This window comes from Boleophthalmus pectinirostris, unplaced genomic scaffold (assembly GCF_026225935.1).
Source record: "Boleophthalmus pectinirostris isolate CB_2022bp ecotype Guang Dong unplaced genomic scaffold, ASM2622593v1 HiC_scaffold_8, whole genome shotgun sequence".
Taxonomy (NCBI): domain Eukaryota; kingdom Metazoa; phylum Chordata; class Actinopteri; order Gobiiformes; family Gobiidae; genus Boleophthalmus; species Boleophthalmus pectinirostris.
In genome coordinates this window covers 7410519-7436467 of record NW_026571515.1, presented here as the reverse complement: position 1 = coordinate 7436467, position 25949 = coordinate 7410519, and the positions used below count along the sequence as shown (strand labels likewise).

Here is a 25949-nt window from a genome sequence, read left to right as displayed (position 1 = left end):
TAACTGTAACCGAATACAGTTACTCATAATTTGTACTCTGATTACGTAACTCCGGTACTTGTAATCTGTTACTCCCCAACACTGACTACAACAATAACCATAACATTTAAAAACACTGTGCCAGCGCAGTGGTGAACTTAACTCTTCCATCTTATACTTCAAACTTGGCTTTGCTCCTGTTTACACATTTATTACACTGATTGCAAGTGCACACAGCCCCATTTCTTGCAGGATGCTCAGTAAATTCTTGTTCTGTTTTGGAGCTTGGAATCTCCTTTGTGTAATTTGAATTGGGAAGTGGAAGTGGGAATAGGAATTTCCTTCAAGCGCGCTGTTCATCATCTTATCGCCCACATATTATTGATCTGATTGGCTTCCTTACAACAAACTGTCAATTAAAACCCTCAAACAAAACAAAACAAACAAACAAAAACAAAAAAACAGCCCGTGTTTGTTTGTTTATATTGTTCATTTTTTGAAAAGTTACGGTCCGGTGCGTCTCGTGCCCGCGCAGGCGTGGCCCAGTGCTCGCGCCCGCCACCCCTCCCCCAGCGGCGCGCTCCCGAGCCTCAGCTAATTCATTGTACCAGACAGACCGAGAAGGAGCCAGTGTTCTCCGGCGAAATCCTGCGAAAAACGAGCTCCTACACACGTAAACTACAGGTAAACTACTTCCATTTTATGTTTACACTCTATTAACTGTTTAGACTTTGGGTTTAAGACAATTTCAGGTTGGTAAGATTGATTATTTTAAGTTATTTCAGCGCGGAGAGGCCGTGCTAACTCGAAGCTAAACATACCGTTATCCTTCCGACCTCGATACGAACGCCGCTTCCGCACTCGTAAGGCTGTTTTATCTGCTTTTAAACGCCTCGATTTTTCTTGTACTTCTCTCTGGAAATGTATTTACGCCTTATTTCACTCCACGTGCTTTAAAACCCCCCGAAAATACTCAACATTTCAGTCCAATTTAACCCTTGAGACCTGCCCTAACCGAACAATGAAGCCCTTTCTGCGTAAAACCTCTCCATACTTTACGCACGCCTTTCGTCCACATTTGGCACGTTTTTCGTCCTTAAACCCGGCGTGTATTTTGAGTTTACGGTCTTGTTTTGTCGTGTCTTTCTTGCTGTGGTGGTTTGAAGGCGGTTTTCTCGGTGGGAGCTGGGACTTTGGAGGCTGGCCACACACCCTTTCTTGCACTGCGGACACACGGCCATCTGTTGCCGCTGTGATGACGCCATGTTTCTGGGGACCCACCCAGAGGCAACACGCTTCTAAACAAGCTTTGACTTTGCTCAGATGCTTAAACTTTTTAAAAACTACGGATTTTTACAGGAGGACGCCGTGAAAGAAAAGATTTAGCTACGGGCGTTGCATTTTACGTGCCATTTTACGAACGCGCGGCTGCATTTTGAGTTGGAGAGATCAAGGCTGCACGCAATATCGCAATCGCAATTTTAAGTTTGCGCAATTATCAAATCGTAAAGTCTGAAATTATTTAAATAGAATGCCAAATACAAGGAACAAACTAGACTTTTTTTTAAAATAGAAATTGTTGTTGTACCCGTAGTTTAGATCTCTATAAACATAGTCTAAAATGCGTGGAATTTTTGTTTATTTTTTACATTCCTCTCTTAAATTTTTACGATCCTCAAGTTGTTTACAATGTGCACTCCTGCTTTTTACATGTATATCGCAACTCTATCACTTTTTAATACAAAAATTGCAATTTTTTTGGCCAAAACCCTGCAGTTCTTGCGACAAAAATGACTCCACGGCAAAACCTTACATAGCTATGGAAAGACTTCTGACAGACATTTCATACATACGGCAAGCATGTAATGGAAACTTGCTCTAATTCATGGCCTCTTGACCCTTATTTTCATGTTTTGACTTTCCAAAATTCTTCTTGCGCAGTGAAACCACATACCAATGAGCAATTACGCCGAACATACAATTTACAGCATGGCCTATTGCAGTCTGTAGGTATGTATTCTTACTGAAACTCTGTGGTTAAAAATGAGACGGACCTTGTTGTTTACCATATTGAATTCAACGCCAAAGGTTTTAGTGCCGTTTTGTTGGCCGTGTCTTTGTCGTTAGTAGTTTTGCAGATGTTTCACTTAGCTTTGGTGTCTAGGGGGAGATGCTTTCTGGGCCAAATGGCGTTTGAGTGAGTGCTCGCTGGGAATTCTGTGCCCCAGGCCTGTCTGCTCCGCGCCCAGCTGTTCGTCCCCTCCTGTGACCTGGATCTATAGATTATGTGGAATGGAGTGTGTTTGTTTTTTCTATTGAATCGGTTTGACATCTGTTTACTTTTACAGGAGACTGGCCAGAGCTGTATAGACGTATCAAACACTTAAGATTTGGCACATTTTTTGTTGTTTTTTTGATTAAGCATTCCAATAAATTCAACATTTTTATTTATATGTGAAGGACAGGCATCAAAAGTGTATTTATTCTGGCAGGATTTTGCCAGTTCTTCACAAGTTTCAATGCTCAAACTAATAGGACAAAGTAGAAAAGAATTAAAAAAGACTTCACAATATGTTAAATTAGTGTTGGGAAGAAAGTTAAAACCATACCATACATTCTCTGGAAATAAGCGTTCTGTCATCCTCTGCAGTGTTATGGCCAAAGGAACAAAATTTCCATGGAAATGAGTAGGAGGTGTGACCCTCCTCCAGGCCAAATAGTCATGTTTGTGGTGATGCAAGCCCACTCAAGAGTTAGGACGCATGTTTTTATAAACATTTCAGCACAAAAAAACCCAAAAAACATCTTTGTCTTTAAATCAACTTCATCACTAAAACAAGACCTTGAATACTCCAACTCGATATATATTTTATTTTACATTTTAGGGTCTGTATGGAGCAAAAATCTATTGTAATGTTTTCTGGACATTTGACATTGAATTATATTTTGCTGCCCCAGTTAAAAAGCTGTATTAACTTCAGTATTGGTGATGGTAAACTAATGATTATCAGCTAATTTCTCAAGTAGTTTGACTCTACTGCCAATGACCTTTTGTCGAATAAAAAAGGGAGGGGTTCAACACGTCTTCTCTCATATTTTCACATCTTCTAACAAAAGCCTCAGTGTTTCCAAAAATTATTGAGGTGTCAAAATTTAAACTCGAGCCAAGTTTGCATCCGAAGCCTGACTCATTTGTCGCGTACGGCAGCTGTCTTTGGAATACAGCGTTTTCTAAATGACAAACGGTGAATCATCAGCTCTTATATTATTCATGTTCACAACGGCGACGGGGGAAGATCACATGAAAAGACAGTCGCTGTCATCGTAGCCGGAGGTGGTGGTTATAGCGTGGAGCCTTCAGGTAATTCAATAGTTTCACAGCAGGGTTCACAGTAGGGGTTTAACAATAGCCGAAATATTGTGATATATCGTTAAAAGTCTCTCAATAATATCGTGGGCAATCACAATATATTGAATAACAAGTTTCTCTGCTTAAATTCATTGTTATGGTGCAGCAACAGCTAAAAAAACAAACTACATATACCATTCTTTATTCTTTGCTCTGTTTCAGTCTCAATCTACATGATGAAATAACTGATATTAAACATTTGTTCATCTAAATTATTTCCGTTATGACAGAAAAGTCGCATATTCACACTTTTGTTGGCCTCCACAAAATATCCCAATGAATTTCATGAAAATTTCGTATCGAGAGATTTAGATATTGTTACATCCTTAGTAGGGGTGCGCAAAAATATCCAAAAAACGATATATCGTATTGTTTAATGTGGTGATACAGTATTGATATCGTGGGCTGCTGTATCGATATATCGCCAAGAGTATTTTTTTGGTACTTTACTAAATTATTTTGTTACATCGCTTCAGGTTTGCTTGTTCAGTGAAAAGAAACTCATTTATGTGACAGATTTTTACTGTTTTGATTATTTAAAATGTTTGTTTCATATGAACTTTGCACAAGAAGTGGTTTAACAGACTTTTAGTAGCACAGCCTTGATTTTGCCATCATTATTATTTTTTTATTGAACCGTATCGAGTCAGTTTGAAATATATTGTATTGAATCGAAAGTGCACGGTATCGAGATTTGTATCATACCGTGGCCTGTGTATCGAGATATGTATCGTATCGGCCATTTAACGATACCCAGCCCTAATCCTTAGCTGACTGGATTATCGCCATGGCAAATGTTGCAGAATGATTTACTGCTACAGGAAATATCACAATAAGCAACAGGACTCTAGGCTTTTAGTCATTTTATTTTTTTTAGTCTTAGTTGACCAAAATTTTGTGTTTACTAAGTCATTTTTATTTAAATTATAAGGCTTTTATCTGGGACTACAGCTGAAAGGAGAAGTAAATTGAGTTGAAGATTTGGTATTTGTATGTAAAACGGCAGAGTAAACTCATGATTCACAAGTTTAATCTGTCTTTATCTAAATACATAGTTTCCTTGTACTTTTTCTGCTTGAATAGTTTTTGGCTGCTGCGTGGGTGTAGTCTCGAGTGCAGTTTGGGTCAAAGACATAGTGATACTTAATGGTGTTGAGAGCTTTTGCTGCGCCTTTTTAGTCGACTAGGACTTAATTGTCTCATAAAGAAAAGTTTGTTCTCTACATTATACCGCTCGTTTAAGACCACTGAAGCAACATTCAGGACACCGAGAGTAGAGTTGGGTTAAGAAGTTGCCGATACGATGCCGATATCTCGATACGGCGCACTTTTGATTCGATACGGTTCAATGAAAATAAGTTAAATCATGGCTGTGATACTAAAAGTCTTTGTTAAACCACTTCTTGTGCAAAGTTCATATGAAACACAAACATTTTAAACCATAAAAACTGTGAAAATTGTCAAATGTGTCGCATAAACGAGTTCTGAACAAGCAACAAAACTAATGCTGTAACAAAATAATTTAGTAAAATACTCTTGGTGATATATCGATACATCAGCCCACGATACACATCACATTTAACGATACGATGTATAGATATTTCGATATTTTTGCTCGCTCCCCAACAGTGAGTGAGTGCTTGGGATCCTCCTGTAGATTTTTACCTGGTTTCATGTTCGGAAAGATTAACCCATCCACTGGTTTCAAAGTGATGGAAATCTAATAATCTAGTCCAAAGCAATTAACTATTCGAAACAAAATATCATCTTTATCTTAAAATATATCGCAGGAAAGTGTTAATGTTGTGGTTAAAGTTGTTTTTCTGTTGATATTTGAGTGTGTTTTGTGCCAGCTTTAATCCATCAGTCCTGTTCATTTTGAGTGACAGGTGCGAGCTGGCGGGGCGCAGCGCAGTGTGAGCGTCATACAGTTATGAGACAGGTTTCACAGCAGCTCACAAAGACGCTCAAGAACATTCTGTGAACTGGCACTTTGGTTTAGAAGTACAGCTGCACAGTTTGGGGAAAAAAAACCACAACACATTTTCTGAAATGCTGTGAAAACGATGGACTTGCGATTTATGTTTCGTAAAGCAGGTTTCAGATCACGCTGCACATTTTAACACGTCCGGAGGATTTGAGAGAAGACTGACCACAAAATCTCACTTCAGAGGTATAAACAACAAGGCAAACTTTATAAAGAGTAAAGACCAGTGATCACCATTTATTGAAATAATTGGCTTGGTTCTGTTGCAATGTACGGTGCAGCCCTGTAAAGTTGGTTCCTCTGCTGTATCAAATTTATTTACCAGAGCCACAAAATTTAATATTTTTGATGTACACATTCAGTTTGAACCTAAATATGCACTGCACAACTTTTCTGAGGGTCCACTACCTGCTTGTCTCCATGGAAGTGTTACTGCTTTGTCTAGAATGTTCCACCGTAAGGGCTGGGTATCATTAAGAAGCTGCCGATACGATACAGTGAGATTTCGATTCGATATGATATACTTCAAAACGATTCGATACGGTTCCCTAAAAAATAAAGGCTAAATCGAGGCTGCTTCTTGTGCAAAGTTCATATGAAACACAAAGATTTTAATCAGCAAAACGGTGAAGATATCAGATCTGTTGCATAAACGAGTTTCCTTCCTCTGAACGAGCGACAAGAACTGCAGCGCTGTAACAAAATAATTTAGTAAAATAAACCAAAAAATACTCTTGGAGATACATCGATACAGCAGCCCCTGATAACAATACTGTATCATCACATTAAATGATGCAATATACCAATAATTTGATATTTTTGCACACCCCTACTCCACAGTATTGATTAAACCCATCTATAATGAGGGAGACAAGCACATTACAGCACTATGCTACATTACAGTTCAGATCTGTGGAGAGGCGCCCCTATTCACAGAAAGAATTACTGTATTTTTGAGCAATAGAAACACTTGAAATGAAAAAACGCTAGGGATGTAACAATATCCAAGTCTCACGATACGATATCATCACAGCATGAACCTCACTGTACTCATGATTAAAGATGTAACAATATCCAAATCTCTCTAAGATATTTTCACGATATACATCTCACGATACGATATTTATTGTGATATTTTGTGGAGGCAAACAAAACTTTTTTCCTCTTACAATACCTTGACAAGACTTAATCCAAAGAACTAAGAATTAAAAGTGCTTAGAACTGTTATTTCTTCTTGCAGTCTGCACTGAAATGGAGCAAAGGATCATGGTCTATGTAGTTCCCTCTTAATTTAAGCAAAGAGACTTGTAATTCCATGTATTGTGATGGTCCACGATATTATTGTGAGAAGTTTGATGATACGATATCACGATATTTTGGTTAGAGTTACATCCCTAAACATAATGAAACGCTACTAATGGATGTGTTTAATGTTATAACATGGAACGTTCCAAGGAAGCAATAACTCTCTCCATAGAGTTGAGAAAATAGCGGCGCCCCCACCGCAAAATCTATGCAGTGCGCCTTTAAATATTACTTAAAATAACCTTGAACTCGTATATTCTTTTACTCATTTTCCCCACCCTGTCACCACAATGCCAACAGCTCGAATTGCCCTCTCTGACACTTTCTATATTGATTTCTTCCCCCATGATCTCATAGCCTCCCTTATCACCTCGCTGCGCTTCGTCGAGACCACGCTTTGAACTCCGGGTCAGACGGTTCGCTCCAGTCAAAGCTAATGGCGCACTTCCTGTTGGCGTTGCTCTGATTCACGCCGTGTTTAGTCTAGAGCCAATTTAACATTTCCAATCAAAGGAAAACAAGTCACAATTAAAGCTTACATAACCGCGACGTTAATCACCCGCTCACTTCATTACTGCGCTTCCGTACGGGCACAACAGGAGTCTGGTCTGTGGTACCAGCCGCCGTGACCCACAGCTCCAGGCCGTGACTGCCCCCGATTTTTTTTTTTTTTTTGAGTGTTTTATTTTCCTCAGGTCATGAACGCACCACGCTAATCGTCCTGACAACACTGTCCCACTTAGAAAGCATCTTTGTCGTTTGTTATTCCAGACTGGAGCAGCGTATTTAATGAAAAAAATTAGTGGAGGAATATGAAAAGTCTGTAATTGGAAAATGGAACGACTTAGCGGTGGGAGGGATGAGCAAATTATGAAATATACTAGACGCCCCGAGCCAGCTTTTTCCGTTTTGATACTGATTTCGATAATATGACTTCAGATATTTGACGAACTCGAGCGATACCAGGGCAGAGACTAAAAACTGTCATTTTCATTGATTTCTTTTAAACATTAAATGCTACTGAAGCCAAAAAAATATCCAATTACGTTTAGTGATTTATCATTTAAAATAAAACAGAAGAGCTTGTCAAAAATTATACTAGGAATGTAACAATAAGTGAAATATCGTGATATCGTACCGTCAAGTCTCAAAATAATATCATGGTCAGTCGCATTATATCGAATAACAAGTTTTTGCTTAAATAGTTGTTATGGTGCAGCAATTAAAAAAAAAACAACAAAAAAAAAAAAACAGGGAGCTACATCCAAGCATTTTTAAATCTTCTTTCTTTGTTCTTTTGCATTATGACATTTTAAAAGGAAAACGTATTTACAGTTTAGCAATAATATATCACAATAAATATCGAACCATGAGATTTGGATATTGTTACATGCCTAAATATTACAAGTTTTTTTTTTTGTTTTTTACATTGTCCAGTTAATTGTCTTATTAAACCAATTTATACACCCAAATGGGATATCGACTAAACATGATATTTTCAGTACGAGCAGCGATATCCAGCACCAGTATCTTATCGGTGCGTCCTTAAAATATACCATTACTCACAACTTCACAATAATGCCCTGAACACTGAAAAAGTTTATATATAAAACCGTGCTTTTTTTAAAACTTGTCTTAAAGCATTTAGGTATTTATGGAATTACATGTAAGTGAAGTCAATAACACGGCTGCAAAATCATCAAATTACAAATCTTTTTATGGTATGCAAGAGTTGAAGAACTTAGAAATAGTTCTGATGAAGTTTGTTTGTGTATCAGGAAGGAAATGCACATTAATCCTTGTGTGGAGTTGTAGTTTAGAACAAGCACCTGTTAGAAATGAAAGCAGCTGTTTCCTGTTTTAGACCCTCAGGAAACTCACAGTTCAATAGTGAATATGAACAGTTTGGCACTAGGGGTGTGGAAAAATACTGAAGTATCGATATATCGCATCTGTTAATTTGATACAACAGCCCACGATATCGATATATTGCCAAGAGTATCTCTTTTGGTATGTTTTATTAAATTATTTTGTGAAAGCGCTACAGTTGCCTCAAACTTGTTTATGTAATACATTTGACATATTCACGATTTTGATGAGTAAAATTGGTTGTTTTTTGGTTTTTCATATTAACTTTGCACATACTTAGTGGTTTAATAAAGACTCACAGCCATGATTTGGACTTTACTTTTTACGGAACCGCATCGAATAGTTTTGAAATATATCGAATCAAAAGTGCACTGTATCTAAAAACTAGGGATGTAACAATGACCAAATCTCTTGACATTTTCACGATATGCATCTCTCGGTACGATTTTTTTTTTTTTTTGCGGTAGTTTGTGGAGGTTAAGAAAACTGTGAATATGCTACTTTTTCCTCTTAAAATGCCTTGACAAGACTTTAATCCAAAGAACTAAGACTTAAAAGCACTTAAAACTGTTATTTCTTCATGTAATCGGCACTGAAACGGAGCAAAGGATCATGGTCTATGTAGTTCCGTTTGTTTTTTTAGTTATTGCCGCTCCATGACTATGAATTTAAGCAAAGAAACCTGTAATTCGATATTTTATGATGGCCCGTGACATTATTGTGAGAACTTTGACGATACGATATCACGATATTTCATTTATTGTTGCATCCCTACCAAAAAAACATCGTATCGGCAACTTCTCAATGATACCCGGCACTGTTAGGCACGTACCCATTGATCTTTTTAAGCCCCACAGAGAGAGATCCAAATTAAATATAACCAAATATCTGAATCGTTGCATCAGACTCCGGTTGGCAACAGTGAGTCACGGGGGGTGGGGTTTTCTATTAACAGCCGATTCATTATTTCTAAAGCCAGAGTGTCCACACAGGGGTTAAACCGGGCACTGATCTGTCTGTCGTTAAACATGGACAGAAGAAGGGGCAGGTGAGATTCGCAACGTCGCCTTCTACCCCTGAGCTGCTTATCACCATCAAGAGTTTTGTGAATGTTTAATGGTGTTTATACTACGCAAAATTGACTCCTGTGAGCTTTAAGTCGTGTTATAATGTTGTTACCTCACCAAAATACTTGAAGGTGTTGTATGATTCACACACGTTTTGAGTAATCCTGCGTTATTAGTCTGTCTAAATCTCCAAAGCTCAAAATGCTGTGCTCCACCTTATGATGTCATGTAGTGGTAGTTTGCAAGTTGAAGCCTACCTTTTTTTTAACTTTTGTTGAGTAGAGTTTGGCAATTCCAGGGGTGAAGTTAACCAAATGATTCTGGTGAAGGCGCGTGGCTTTTAAAAACACAGTGGAGAACTTGTGATGGGAAAAAAAAAAGGTGGAACAGCCTGAATACGCAGGATTTCAGTGTTAAACATTTGGGAATGAAACAAAGACGACTTTAGTTTGTTTGTGATGAGGAAACAACATTATGACCAGATCAGAAAATGGCATAATGGTCCCAGACACTTTAAGCTTTATTATTTTAAAAAAGTGGTGTAACGATATCCAAGTCTCACGGTACGATATTGCGATATGGTTGGGAGGCTCACGATTAGGGATGTAACAATATCCAAGTCCCTCTGTATGATATTTTCACGATATACATCTCACAGTACAATATTTATTGCCGTATTTTGTTAATATGCTACTTTTTCTTCTTAAAATGCCTTGAAAGACTTAATCCAAAGACTTAAAAGTGCTTAGAAGTGTTATTTCTTCTTGTAGTCTGCACTGAAATGGAGCAAAGGATCATGGTCTATGTAGTTTTTTTGTGTGTTTTTTTTTGTTTGTTTTTTAGCTTTTGCTGCACCATAACTATGAAACTTTGACGATACGATGTCACGATATTTCGGTTATTGTTACATCCCTATTTAAAAATGCCAAATGTAAAAATGGCTCGATGTTAATACTCTTAGTTTCTGTTTTGATTTGTAAAGTTTAAAGAACAAAGCGACCAGTGTTTGAACAGACGCTCCAGCCTCCATCTTCCGCAGCATCATCTATTAGAAATCCGAGTTCGGTTCGGTCATCACCGCACTCGAGACTGAATCACATTAACGCTTAGAATGGACTCTCTTCAGACCCACGGACCTGCGCAGAGGTTCCCGTCAGTGACACCCGCGGCCATCTCGACGCGGTCCTTCCCGTCAGCGAGTCGTAACGGCGGTAATAAGTCAGGGGTTAACTGTGTGTCGTAAACTGTCCTCTGCTGAGAGCAATGATGAGAGCCGTAAAAAGTAGAGCCCCTCTCAGCCCCCCCCCACCCATAAACACACACACCTACACGTACACACACACACACGCACAACCACCTACTACTGGACACAAGCGCAGTCTAACATAAATCAAACATGCTTCAGATTCCACTTTGTGCATAATCCTTAGTCTAGATGAGTTTATACAAGGCTTGAACGACTTGAGGAAAAGTATCCATTTGTAATATTCCAGTCATGTTTATGGTTATGATTAGATTTGCGATTTATGTCTCAGTAGGATGTGGAGTTCGCATTTTAAATACCGTATTTTCCACACTATTAGGTGCTCTGGATTATAAGGCGCACTGTCATAGACTGGTCTGTTTTCGGACTTGTTTCACAAATAAACCGCTCCGGACTTTAAACGAAACACAACAGTTGGATGGGTCAGTGGTTTTGTTTGTTTGTGGCGTTCACGGTGACTCTGGGCTTTGTTCGGTTGTGGCGTGTAGGGAGGGTGCTGTCTGGGACCAACGGATTGTCGGCGTGTTCGCAGTGACCCAGTTGTGGCTAGAAGTGGCACATTGCACTCGCTTTTTCGGTTCGTTCCTCCGTTCCGTTCCTCGTCCGCGTAGAGTGATGAGTGCGGCTGCGCGTGTTTTTCGCTGTCCGTTGCGTGCGGCTTTGTAGTTTACTGAAGTCGTACTGGGACACTCGAGTGGATTCGTGTATGGGGAGCTCTGGATTGTGGGGCGCGAGGTCGTTTTTTCGACGTTTTTGGTTGGAGGCTTAAGAGCGCGCCCAGTAGCCCGGAAAATACAGTACATCCAAAACACTGAAAAATGTGGATGTCCAGATGTCCTTATTTACATACCAATGTAATATGAAGCTTTAACCACAAATAAAGAGGGGTTGAGTTTTGAGGTCGAGGTTAAAAAGTCAAACATTTGTTAATAAAAATAAAAAAGAAAAGGATTAAACTAGGGTTAAAGTGGGACAAATCCATATTCTAGTTCAGCTGGGTGATTTGGTTTAGTAGCAGCGGTGGTACATGACATTTTCCTGGTACCAGACGTGCTTATTTTCCCGGGACAGTCCCAGTTTTGAGCCCTGTGTCCCTTGTCCCAGCAGATTTGTGCCGGTTTTATACAAGAAATGTCAAAGTTGTCTCAATTTTTGACCGATCTGACCCCTGCCAACAGTAAAGAGCGGTATAAATTGCAATTTGTTTAGATAAAATACAGAAAAGCTGCTTAAAAATGACCAAAACACAAAGAAAATGTGACTATACTGGCTCACGTGTTAGTCATGAATGGTCTTTGTGAAACGACTGTGTAATTAAGGAAGCTTGTTACGCAATTTTATTATTGCATGCCACCAAAAAAATGGGGATGTCCTAGTTTTTATTGAGAAAATCTGGTCACCCTTTGAAAAATGAACTGACGGACTAATACGAGGATTACATTTCAGAACATGTTTGTCCAAATCTTTACAATTTATCTTTGCAAATAAACAACCTCTAGTTCAAGACGGCCATTTAAAACATTTGAAATCTCTGTGGAAAACAAGTTATTCATCTTTTGTAATGTCCTAGTTAGTCCTTTCCACATTGACTTGCTATACAAGAAGAGTAAAGTCTGGTAGTTTTTCCAGCCATAATGCGTATCTATTAACTTGAAACGTGAAATGTAATTGCTTTAGCTCCCCCATTTCCCCCCCAAACAAAAGCTGGGAGTAGATCATTAGCGTGAACACCAAAGCTCTTAAACACTGGTCCAATCTGGGTCCGCTCAGAGCTCAGTGGAATCGGCCCAAAGTGAGTGTGAGTCACTGTGAACGCCTCCTCTTCTACACTTCCCCCTCACACCCAGCAACAAGCAGCAGTCTGGCAGCTCCACTGGAAACGCTGCACACGGCTTTGTATTCTCACAGGCTCATCTTAAGACCGCGTGATATCAGGAAAATGTCATGTACCGCCGCTGCTACACAACCAAATCACCCAGCTGAAATAGAATATGGATCTGTCCCGGTTTAACCCTGGTTTAGTCCTTTTCTTTTTTTTATTCTTCTTAACAAAACCTTGACTTTTTACCTCTCTACATCTCTTTTTTTTGTGGTTAAATCTTCTTATGGCCTGACTGGTATGACTGCAGATATTTTAGGGTTGTTTAGTCCGGTCGAAGGAGTTTTGGTCAACCATAATTTCTGTTGGTTGATTTATTACTTTGTTTGTCTTTACCAAATCAAATCAGCTGTATTTGTACGGCACATTTAAAACAGCCAAAGCTTACCAAAGCGCTGAACGACATTTACAGTGAAATAAAATGAACAATAAGCAAATCAAGCAGAATTATAATGATAAAATAATAATAACAGCAAGGTGTCAGGGTGTCTTTTCCTAACTCTGGGCAAACGAGGATTTATTTGAGACAACAGCAGAAAGAAAAGATGGAAATTGGTGAAAGTTTGCTGATTTGGGAGTGAATCCTGAGTTTAATCTACCCTTTTTATTTACATATACTGCTTCTTTCTGTATAAATTGCGGTTTTCACTTGAAATCTTGTGCAGTTTTTTGTCTCGCGAGTGCAGATACGAAATTGGTTTGAGAAATTTTGCCGATTTACAGATCGACAGGGCATGTCTTTAGTCAACTAAGAATTTTTTTAAATCGAGAACAGGCAGAACAGAAATTTTCCTTACTTTTGTCAATTGGAATCAAATATAAAAATGTCTGTACATCTCATCTTGATTTGAAATTCTGAAGTAAGACTAGTTTTTCTTAATTTCAGGATTAGATACAATTATTATTTAGACTGGTGTCTACCTTTGCTTCATTATTGCTGTAACCAATTTGACAACAGTCTTGAGAGATTTTCCAATTTTTCCCAACACTAGATTGGTGTTGTTAAATTGTACCCTTGAATAGTTTGATTATATAGGGATAAATATAAAAATATCTATATAAAATGTTTTGTTTTGTAGTCCAGCTCCAGGTCATAGCCTTCTGAAAATTCCCTTTACCCTACAGACCTTTTCACCCAACCATATCTGTACGATCTTCTAATTAAAACTGCACGATATTGGGAAAATATTGCAATATATGATAAAGCTGTTAAGTACTGCAATACCAACTCAATATTCTGTTGTTTTGGACAGACATGGCGGCGATCCGTAAGAAGCTGGTGATCGTGGGCGATGGCGCTTGCGGAAAGACCTGCCTGTTGATCGTCTTCAGTAAAGACCAGTTTCCCGAGGTGTACGTCCCCACCGTGTTCGAGAACTACGTCGCCGACATCGAGGTGGACGGAAAACAGGTGAGACCCTTCTGCGCCACAGCATCGTACAGACCTGGAAAAAGTATAGAAAATCACATACTTATTTTAATAATTTGAACAAGTATCGATGCTAAACGGTCACATTTACAGGAGAGAAAAGAACTGGACTTTTTTAAATAGCTTTAGAATAATTTAGAGCTGTATCAGAACAAGTAACCTGAGTGTTTTTTAATTGTCACTGTGGTTTCTAAACCCGTATCGAGTCTATTCCTTTATATAGAAATCAGGTTTGAAATATTTGTACCGTGACGACACTACAACAACATAGCAATGACACTTTTGGATCAGTTCCCGGCAGCATTTTGTATATAATTATCTAAACAAGTTCAAACAAAAGGCCAGACATATCAAGAACTATGAAACTATTTTCCTTGCTCTTAGGTTGTACGACTAGTTTACATTCCTTTCTAATCGCATCTTCTTTTGAACACAGCAGCCGTAAACACTTCCTGATGATTCACAATGTGTCATCGATACAGTTTGTTGGAGTAGTTCATCGTTTAGTTTTTAATATTTATTTCCTGAACACGAACAATACATACATTTTGCCATCTAACGAAGCATATTCACATTTTGCAGTGACCTTGCGCTGGGGGGTTCTGCATGTTTGTCTCTGGTGTTATTATGTACAGTAGTTACCATGGAGACGCAATACACACATTAGTAAACACATCCTGAATGCGAGTGTTCACGGTCCTGTTTAGGTGTTTTGATTTTCAACCAAAATAGTGAGAGTGACTGACTGAAAAACTTGTCTAATGCGAGTCAGCTTGGGACTGTAATGTTATTTGTGAGAGATTTGTTTAACAGCTCAAATGTTTGCAAACATATCGATATATCGTATCATTTAATGTGATGATACGATGCAGTATTGATATTTTAAGCTGCTGTATCGATATATTTCCAAGAGTATTTTTTGGTATCTTTTTTTTTTAAATGTATTTTGTTACAGCTCTACACTTTTGTTGCTTGTTGAGAGGAAGGAAACTTGACATATTCACTGTTTTTGAGGATTAAAATGGGCATGTTTTATATTAACTTTGCACAAGAAGTGGTTTAACAAAGACTTTTAGTATCACAGACATCATTTAGTAGCCATTATTTTTTATTGAACCGTATCAAATCAATGTTAAATATATCGTATCGAACCGAAAGCTCACTGTATCGAGAGATGAATCATATTGTGGCAACTTCTTAATGGTGCCCAGCCCTAAGCACAAAGCAGCTCACCTGTTGTGATTCAGTGTAGTTCAGTTCTTTTTGGTAAGATTTTATTATAACAAAACTCAGATTAAAGTCTAAAACTTAAAAAAAAACCCACACACATCAGAGACGATTTTAAACAACTTGATTTTTTTTACTTAAAATGATAAAAAATGTCATTAATTGCACAATAACGTCTACTGCTCTGTGCGGTTTTGGCCTCTCTGAACTCTTCCTCTCAATCCACGGGGTTTCAGATAAATCTAGCACCTGTCGCCATGGCATTTAACAACACAAAACAAAATATTATGTCTTTTTTTTTGAATAAGCAGAAGTCCTTCAGATATGAGCCAGAAACTCGAAGCCGAAAACCATGAATAGAACTTGCCCTGACCTGCCTCCGGGTCAGTGGGATTGTGGGAAATGTAGTCTTGACTGGTCTCCCTTTGGACTCTCGCCCTCTTTTTTTTTTTTTTTTTTTCTTCTGGGACGTTTGAACTGGTTTAGTTTCCTCATTTACATCAAACTCGACGGTTTCTGGGACACGAGAGGTGACGACACTATTAATGCCTGTACAATAGACAGATCTTGGAAGTATGAAACCTAAAACTATTTTTAACAATACAGTGACATTCTGCTACTGTACAAGGTTAGTGTGACTGAAAACGAATCAATTTTAGCCAAGACAAGTTTATTTTTATGACACAATTCATACACAAAGTAATTCAAAGGGCTTTACAGAAAAAGAAACACATTAAAATCACAATACAAACAAATAAAAACATAAATAATGATCATAAAATTAAGATTCAAAGAGAAGAGTGAAGAGTTTTGGGGTTTTTTTTTCATACGCACGGCTAAACAGAAGAGTTTTAAACACTTTTCAGAATATCCAGAGACAGCATGCTAACCTCGCACCTCCTGATTCTCTAATTAGATGCATTAGATGGTACACAGGGGACTTATTTTGACTTCAAGAGCTGTTTACAATAAATCTGTACCGGGCCGAGGCAAAATTTGCTCAGATACGTTGAAAAAAATAGCGTACAAGTCTTTTTAAAGCGGTCATTTTTCTATTGTTCATCCGTGTTTGTGGTGTTTGTGCAGGTGGAGCTGGCTCTGTGGGATACCGCTGGTCAAGAGGATTACGACCGACTGAGGCCTCTGTCGTATCCAGACACCGACGTCATCCTCATGTGCTTCTCCATAGACAGCCCCGACAGTCTGGGTAAGGACACGCACTCAAAAACACACGCGTAAGAAGACGAAAGGAATATTTTCTGGCATATCCAACCCAGTGGGATCAAAGGAAACGCAATGTACACATCGGCAAACACTGTCGAATGGGACAGAACAGATTTTCAGCGTTCGTGATCTTGTTGAGCTTTTTTTGTCATTAGAGAAAGACTTCACCTAAAGTTCTTTATAGTCAGACTGTGTTAAAACAAAGCCCAGATTAAAGTCTAACCTGAGCAAATGCTTCAGACAGAGCAGTGCCTCTAGTGAGTATAAACTACCATGTTGAAGTTCATTTCTATCGGTTATTGTTAGGGATAAGATTGTACACACACGCTGAAGATGATCTCGTGAGCTTTTTTTCCCTTGTTTTTACGTTTAGATTGGATTGAAAAAGGAGTTAAATACCGGTGAGCTACATTTTTGAGAAGCTGTAGTCCCAAAAAACACCGCTACAGTGACATCTAAAATGTTAAATAAAGTAAATCAAAAACGGTGAGGCCAAAATTGGAAACTGGGTTGCTCAATTTATTATAAATAATGTCAAAATCTCATCTTGTCTCGTTCTCGTAGATCCAATCTCGTGTCTCATCTGGTACTGTGGAAATTGTATCTCGTCCCATCCCTAGTTATTGCTCAAAGAGTCGCACACAAGTGAAATATTTTATAAGCGATGACACAAGGGGTAAACATTTGTAAACTTAAGATGTCCGTCTTGAGGAGGAATAGTGAATGGATTGATCCTGAGGTTAGAAACATGAGGTCTGGAGCCGCGCACACTCAAAACTTTTTTCTCATAACAACAGATAATAAATATAAAACATTTTCAGGGACCAGTGGAAGAGTTGAGGCTGATAATGGTGTAAAATGCAAACAACTCTGAACCATAGTTTAAAAAAAAATTGTGGTTTATGGTTGTTTACCAGTTTAATTTGCACTACATTTTCACTAAGAGTAAATCAGATTTGGCAGTAGACTATAAAAAAGAAGTAAAGCCTGGCCGTTGCGGTATATATCCTGCGTTTGATTCATGGTTTTAGTATTTTTATTTAGACGGAAATCTATTCATGTTTGTGTCCTTTTTTTGGGTTAATCATTTTTAGAACTACTGGAATCTCTTTTGGTTTCAATTTTGGGATCTGGTTTAGTCATAATGAAGGCTTGATAAATCTGTGTTTACGTCACAGTGATTCTTGGAAAGCCAAAAATGACCTCGGTGTTTGTGTGAAAAGTTTAAACGCCACTGAGCCGGAGGAACAACAAATCGGTTCCAGTTGTAGTGAAACTTTGCGTAGAGCTGGTTTTCACAATCAGTGTTGCTATGATCCATGTAATCGACCAAAGCACCGTGACCGTACATGAAGCGGAGCGTGTCCCGACGTCATCCCTGTTACCACGACGCCACCTCCTCTTCCTCCTCCTTTCCCTCTCTCAGATGATAATGCGATCAGCCCTGTGCTATTCTCCTCTGCCGTCGTTTGTTCATTTGGTTCTTCCTGTCCATGAGTCAGCACTTCGAAAAGAGGAAATGATGCCTCTGTTGTCCCCACCCCGCACCGCCAGCTAACACGATAGAAGCAAGACGATTCACCCTTTATCACGCCGAGGGAGGGGTTGTAAGATAGTCTAAAAGCGTAGGATTACATTTTCTGTGTTCATGGTTCCGCTTCTAAACAACAACAGCAAAAACTAGAGTTGTGTTCTGTAATGTTATGAATGAAAGACTTCACCTAACGTTCTTTATGGTCAGATTATGCTTTAACAAAGCCCAGATTAAAGGCTAAACTTGAGTAACAGAGCTTTAGACAGAGCAGTGCAGTATCAGGCTACGTTTATGATGACGGTCTGAACAGAAGACACAAAAGTGGTGTTGCGTCTTCACTTTTTATTCCGCGTTTAGACGAGAGTTTTCGGGGCGCAAAAGTGTGCAGAATTCGACGCGTGGAAATGAACCGACATGTTTGTATGTGACAGAAAAGCGTATGTAAAGTGAACAGATCTGCCGAGAATTTTGCGTTTTCAACAGTGTAGATGGAAACAGAGCGTTTTCAACTTTTATACTTTAGAGCAGGGGTGTTAAACTCATTCTGGTCCGGGGACCGTATCCAACCTACTTTGATCCCAAAGGGCCCGGATCAGAAAACTCATGTCATATAAACCCCAAAAATAACAATAAGTTAAAATATTGGTACAGAGAAACACAAATCTATTACAGAAATCTTTCTAAATTGATGAACTCTTTCTTTTACTAAATATTATTATATTATGAACAACCTGAAACTTTAAGAAAAATACAATTTCAACACAATGTTTTAACATGAACTTGTTTGCAAATAAGAATAACTCAATTTTTGGAAAATCCTGCACTCAGCGTCCACTTTTCTCATTTTTGACATTTTGCTGATGAGGGTGTCAGGGTCAACAGTCAAAACGATCGTCCTTTAAGAGCGTTTGGAAAGAGACAAGTCTTCATTTGTGCTGCTCTGGTGGGAGGGGCCACGTACAGAGACGCTGGAGACGCTGCTGTGATAAACACCACAGAAAATTAACAAGATTTTAATAGAAAATATAATTAAAATATTTTAGTAGAAAATCAGCCGAGGGCCAGATTAAAGGTCTTGGAGGGCCGGATCTGGCCCCTGGGCCGTATGTTTGACACCTGTGCTTTAGAGGGTGGCTTCAGGTTTTTGCGTCTTTAAGCCCCAAAAACGTAGCCAGATTCATCAGCCTGATTTTACTTCGTTTCATTTCGTACAAACCATCTGACCTCGCGGCGATTGAATTCGTTCGCTCGACAGTAGGCAGGTACTTTTTGTCATTTAACCAATCGCTGCTATTTGGTCGTGACGTATGTAATGCACCGCTAACGGGGATAACTGGTATATTAAGCTTTTCCCAAATCCCGTAGGGAAAAAGGCCAATAACGTCTTTCCCCTTGATAAAATTCACCAAAAATTCTCTTTATACCAGCTTTAAATCCTCGATCTTGTGACTCCTTGACAACACTGGCTCTTCTCTGATTGGCTGGTGCCCGAACTTGTACTTCCGGGGTTTTTGCGAGCCGTTTATTGTATTTCGATTCCTGACCTAGGCGCTGAAGAGAAATGAAATTGAGCGGAGGCACTAGGTGGCACCAACCTGGCTACCAATAAAACGCCATCACCGTCTAAACAAAAGGCACTTACATTAAAATATTTTGTCGTTTCTCGTGTAAACAGGCCCTCAGTTGCCACGTTTTTAAACAAGTTGAATCGCATTTCTAAGGGTTATTGTACATAGAGACGTGTACATTTTGAGTTTCAGCCTCTTTTTCGCTGACTGTTCCTTTCGAACTTCCATACGAGCTTTTATTTTTAAATCTCAGAAGCACCACTTTCCTAAAACGTAATTGCGCGATAATTTGGGCCCATTCACGAGGTCTGATTGAGGGGATCCCAGATACGGCTGCTTTTGTGGGGAGCCTTTTGTCGTCTCTCTGTGTAAAAACAAAGGAAGTCATTGGGCGTTTCAGTGCGTGGTTTTGTGGTGTTTTTAAATTCGGCCTCATGATCTTACGGTCGATGACGAGGCGAATACGGGCGTTTGGCTCACAGCGCAGATGGGACGAGGTGCTGTGGGTTTTTAAATGCTCGGGTATTTCAAAATATTAAAATACTTTGCAGCTTAGGTCATCTACATTCCTTGCGGGTGTGATGCTAACTGTAGGCTCTGCTCTGTCTGAGGGTTTTTGTTGTTTGAAAATAAAAGACTCCTGAAAATGTGCTGATTAAATCCACTTTTAAATCCATTGAATTTTCAGACAATCTTAAAACTTTTTGGACGGCGTTTACTTGTCTGTGTGTTGTCACCATGGATACTCCTAAACATTTCACCGTAAGAGAGACGTGTAGAACCTCCCCCACTGCGATAGAACTGCAAAGTATCAACAGTGGGCGGTACACGGTGTTCTTGGTGCCATATGGTCGATCAATTGGCTCTACTCACGCTTACCAGAAGACGCTGGAAACATCCGGATGACGACTTCCGGTGGAGTTACGGGCACTGGGCATGTGATAATAGCGTGGATTCAGCAGCGACGTCACAACCTGCCAAACCTTTCCGTGGGGGACTTGACTCTAATCGCATTTTCGATGTTTTTATCTGTTGATCTGCTGAACATAACAGAACACTACAATGACATCTTTTTTTAATTTTTTTTTTATTAGACAAATTATAATATTAAGGGTGTAACGATATCCAAGTCTCACAGTACGATATCGTCACGGTATGAAGTTCACGGTACGATATTTATTGCTATATGGTGGGAAAGCTCAAGATATTTGGGGAGGCTCAAGATTAGGAATCTCTTGGTATGATATTTTCACGATATACATCTCACAGTACAATATTTATTGCGATATTTTGTGGTTAAACAGCTAAAACTGTAAATATGCAACTTTTTCCTCTCTAAAACGCCTTGACAAGACTTAATCCAAAGAACTAAGACTTAAAAGTGCTTAGAACTGTTATTTATTCTTGTAGCCTACACTAAAATGGAGAAAAGGATCATGTAGTTCCCTCTATCTTTTTTTTCTTTTTAAACAAAGTGACTTGTAATTCGTTATATCATGATATTATTGTTAGAACTTTGACCGTACGATATCACGATATTTTGGTTATTGTTACATCCCTATATAATACACAAATAAGACAGTTTATAAAAAGAAAAAAAAGAAAGAATACAATGACATCTAGATGAAGAAAACCAGGCCATTTTGTCACCAGAGCCCAAAGGAAGTCGTCATCCGCATGTTTCCAAACGGTTTTGTGACGTAAGAGTGAATAGAGCCAATTGTCCCGTTGTGCTCAGCTCGGCACAGGCCACCTTTTTGGTTTTAGGGTTAATGTTGCACTGTAACTTTTCGATTGGGAGTCCGTCGCCTTCTTGTTTCTGTGGATATGTCACTGCTCTTCTTAGTTTTCCCGAATATGACATTAAACAGCGGTACCTTTTACATTTAATAAATTACTGTTGATTTTTATAGCTCAAAAATACCTAGAAAAACTGTCATTCTGACTGTGAGCAGGGTCGCCTCTCCACAGATCTGACCTGTTACTTGGTCTGGTTTGGTCTTCCTGAAGATAAAAACATTTTACGTACTGTGAAACAATCCAGACAAAGGAATAATATCTCCGTGGAATATAAAGCGTTTGACAAACCCACCACCAGAAAAGTTACACAATGAAAGCCCAAACTTTATATATATTCATTGGTATTTTTTTTCTTCTTCCTGACAGAAAATATTCCCGAGAAGTGGACTCCGGAGGTGAAACACTTCTGTCCAAACGTTCCCATTATTCTGGTGGGAAACAAGAAGGATCTCCGCAACGATGAGCACACGCGCAGAGAGCTGGCCAAGATGAAACAGGTACCACACTGGGGCTTTAACTAACGTGAATACTCTCCAGCGGTCGTCGGGGCAACAGCAGGGAATGAGCGCATCACAATTTTCATTTAAAGCCGTTTTAAATTTGTCTAGTTCTAAATTTTTAAAAGAAGAAAATGATGGTCCTGAGAATATCTCGATGAGTCGCAAATATTTGTTCCCTTTTTTTTTAAACCAAAACTGACCGCTGCATCATTTTATTGACAGTGACCTCATTCGGTTCTGAGGAAATGCTGTTCTGCAAACCCAAGCATTACTAGGTTCTTAAATTTAAGTTGAATAAGGTGTTTTGCTGTGACAGAACACATGTAGGCGTACAGAAAAGGAAACCACGAGCTGTTATCTGCTTTTGGCTTTTGCTGAATATGAAGTACGTTTGTCAAGATCCAGGTTTTTTTGTAATTACAGAAAAAAAAACACAACTCCAGGTTTGTTTTTGATGAGGTAACAACATTATAATATGTCTTAAATCGCACAAGAGTCAATTTTGCGTCATATAAGATCTTTGTGTGATAGTTGTTTTTAATCACAGAGTTTAAAATAAGTTCTTCATTTATTAGAAGAATCTTAAATATTGTCTTTTGCATTTATATTGTGTTATTTGTAGGGATGTAACGATATCCAAATCTCTCGGTACGATATTATCACGATTTGCATCTCACGGTACGATATTTATTGCGATATTTTGAAGAGGCTGATATAATTGTAAATGGGACATGTTTTTGCTTTTAAAATAGCCTGACAAGATTTTGGTGTCAATTATTTCCGTCATAATCCCAAGAATTCAAGTAAAAAACACATTTCTTCATGTTGTCTGCGCTGAAATGAATCATGGGAAATGTAGTTTCAGATGTTTATAAGCTGTTGCTACAATAAAACCATGAATCTAAGCAAAGAAACTTGTAATTCGATTTGGTGTGACAGTCCACGATATTACTGTGAGACTTTTGGCGATACAGATATCACAATATTTTGGTTATTGTCACATCTGTAGTTATTTATAATTCTTGACACAGGGTAGAGTAAAGCTGAAGACTGTAAAACTACAAATGATCCTAACATATGCAGTGTTAGTTGAGATTTAACTTTTTTGTAGCCTCATGTACCGTATTTTCCGCACTATTAGACGCTCTGGATTATAAAACGCGCTGTCATTAAATGATTTATTTTCGAACTTTTTTCACAAATAAACCGCCCCGGACTTTAAACAAACACAACAGTTGGATGGGTCAGTCGGACTTTGTTTGTTCGTTCACGGTGACTCTGGGCTTTGTTCAGTTGTGGCGTGTAGGGAGGTGCTGTCTGGGATCGCTGGATTGTCGGCGTGTTCGCAGTGACTCAGTTGTTCAGTCGTGTCTAGAAGCGGCACATTGCACTCGCTTTTTCGGTTCGTTCCTCCGTTCCGTTCCTCTTCCGCGTTGAGTGATGAGTGTGGCTGCGGGTGGTGCGGCTTTGTAGTTTACTGAAGTCGTGCTGGGACACCAGAGTGGATTCGCGTATACGGCGCTCTGGATCGTTTTTTGATGGGGTTAGAGGCGCCCTATAGTGCAGAAAATACGGTAACATTATTTCCCACAATTGAAATACCTGACATGTACAACTTTTTTTTTTTTTTTTCCATCCAACAGGAGCCAGTGAAGCCAGAGGAGGGCAGAGAAATGGCCAATCGGATCCAGGCGTTCGGCTACATGGAGTGCTCGGCCAAGACCAAGGACGGCGTGCGGGAGGTGTTCGAGATGGCCACCAGGGCGGCGCTGACGGCACGCCGCGGCAAGAAGAACAATAGATGTGCGCTCCTTTAAACGCACCGCACAAAGCTGCTGCGTCCGGACTGTTTTCACCCGGGTTCAGACCTGGGACTAGGGCTTCTACTGGGGGTACCACACGATGTATACGGCTCAACTGAACCGAGAGAGGAGAGAGGATTCACTCTGTCACACTCTGAGCGCTTTGGGACATTTTAGTTTCACCAGTTAAAGCTGCATTGTGTAACTTTTCTGGTGGAGAGTCTGTCAAATGCTTGTTATCATTTCGTCTGTAATGTTTCACAGTATGGCATTAAACCTTTCAATCTTCATGTATACAAAACGAGACCAAGGTTACAGGTCAGATCTGTGGAGAGGCGACCCCGCTCACAGTCCAAATTCCTGCGTTTTTCTGTTTTTTTTATTTATTTGAGCATTAAAACCACATGTAATTTAAAACATGTAAACTACAGCTGTTTAATGTCGTACTGCGGAACACTCCTAAAGAAACGAGAAGTTGACAGCCCCTCCAAACAAAAAGTTACACAGTGCATCTTTAAATATCTTAGTGGATCAGTGTGGATTCGAGCTAAATCTTGGAAAAAAAATAAAATGAGATGGCAGTCGCCGTAAAAGTTGAGTTCAATGTCCGTTTTTGTGTCTTCAAAACGCTCCCGTGCCGACGCGAGTGAATCTTTACCTCCATCCTCCTCTGTCACGGAGAGACGGCCTCAAACCAGGACTAGACCCAAGGAGGTGGATCACATCTCGACTCACCCGGAATACGAGGACTCGGAATCATTTAAGGACTTTTTAACAAATATTATTCCAAGTGACGCGAGTGGATTCATGCATGTACGGAAGACCAGAAGAGACGGGACAAAAAGCGCTGTTTTAGTGTTTTCAAATTCAAATGCAAAGTCTAGGTAGATGCTGTTTCAGCCAGTGCAGTTTATACAGGGAATTTTACAGATATTGGGAGAGAAAAAGGAAGGGTGAAAGGTTTGCACTAAAAAAATATAGGTCAAAATACTGGTCAAAATATTGGTCAAAATTGCAGAATTAATGAAATCGCTGTTTGTAGTTTACCAGCTTCTGTAGTGGATTGTAAACCAAGAAAAAATCAGCAATTTTCACTAAAAATTGGTGGAAAAAACATCTTGAAATTGCATGTAATTTGAAACTGCCTTATACCCTTTTATTGGCGTTAAGAGTCTACCATTACCTTGTCCTATCTTTCTCTTTTCTTCTGTTTTTTTTTTTTTTCCTCCTTCAGACTTCGTCCTGATTTGACGCCTTTAAATTTTTTGGGGGGGCGGAGCCTATTCCAGATTTTTTTGTTTTGTTTGTTTTTTAGTTTTTATATTTTTTATTTCTCACTTTTAAGATTAAATGTTTAAATTCTATCAGTATTTAAAAATAGGAGGTGGTTCTGTGTCCGCTTTTTGGTTACTTTCTGTGCTTTTACCGGGCCTTTTTTTTTTTTTTTTTTTTTTTTTTCACCCACAAAATTTTAATCTCCTCTGATTGGTCACTTCCACCTGTCAATCAAACCTGCCAAATGCTGTAATATCTGGAATGTGCTGGTTCTATTTCCGTTTGTGATTTGACAAAACATCTGGCAAAAATTATGTACAAATCGGTTTTATTCCTTTTTAAGTTTTATTGTATTTTTAAATTTGTGAAATGGAAAAAAAACAAAAAAAAAAACAAGCTGTATGCAAAGTGTAAATAACTTGACGCACACGACGGGGTCCGTATTTGTAAACTAGCTTCGGTTTGTGTAATAAATGACTTTGTATTATAAAAGTGACGTGTGGTTTTGTTGTGGTCAGAGGAGCAGCACCGATCGATAAAACCTCAAATGAACTGGAGAACCTTTAATGCACTCGGGGATTTTTAAAGGGCCCAGTTACACTAGTTCCTGATCAAGGTTATAATGTTTCTTCATCACAAACAAACCTGGTGTTGTGTTTTGTTTCATTCACACATTTAACGCACAAACACTGCGTATTTCGGCTGAGTTCTTTCAAATAAAACGCTCTCTTCCACCTTGTGATGTCATGTCATACAGGGAGTGTCCATTGTGCTTTTAAATTCCATACACCTTAACTAAAATCATCTGGATAATTTCAGCTCTTGAATTGA

The 25949-nt window shown here is 39.0% G+C and overlaps 1 protein-coding gene across 1 annotated transcript; it reads left to right on the top strand.

The window, feature by feature from the left end:
- The first annotated feature begins 527 nt into the window (after positions 1 to 527).
- rhoab (ras homolog gene family, member Ab) lies at positions 528 to 25610 on the top strand. The gene is made up of 5 exons (XM_020920225.2): positions 528 to 663; positions 14013 to 14170; positions 16502 to 16622; positions 21908 to 22038; positions 23685 to 25610. Exons 2-5 carry the CDS (start codon positions 14015 to 14017, stop codon positions 23856 to 23858), a joined length of 582 nt encoding a protein of 193 aa, XP_020775884.1. The 5' UTR covers positions 528 to 663; positions 14013 to 14014; the 3' UTR covers positions 23859 to 25610.
- Positions 25611 to 25949: the final 339 nt, after the last annotated feature.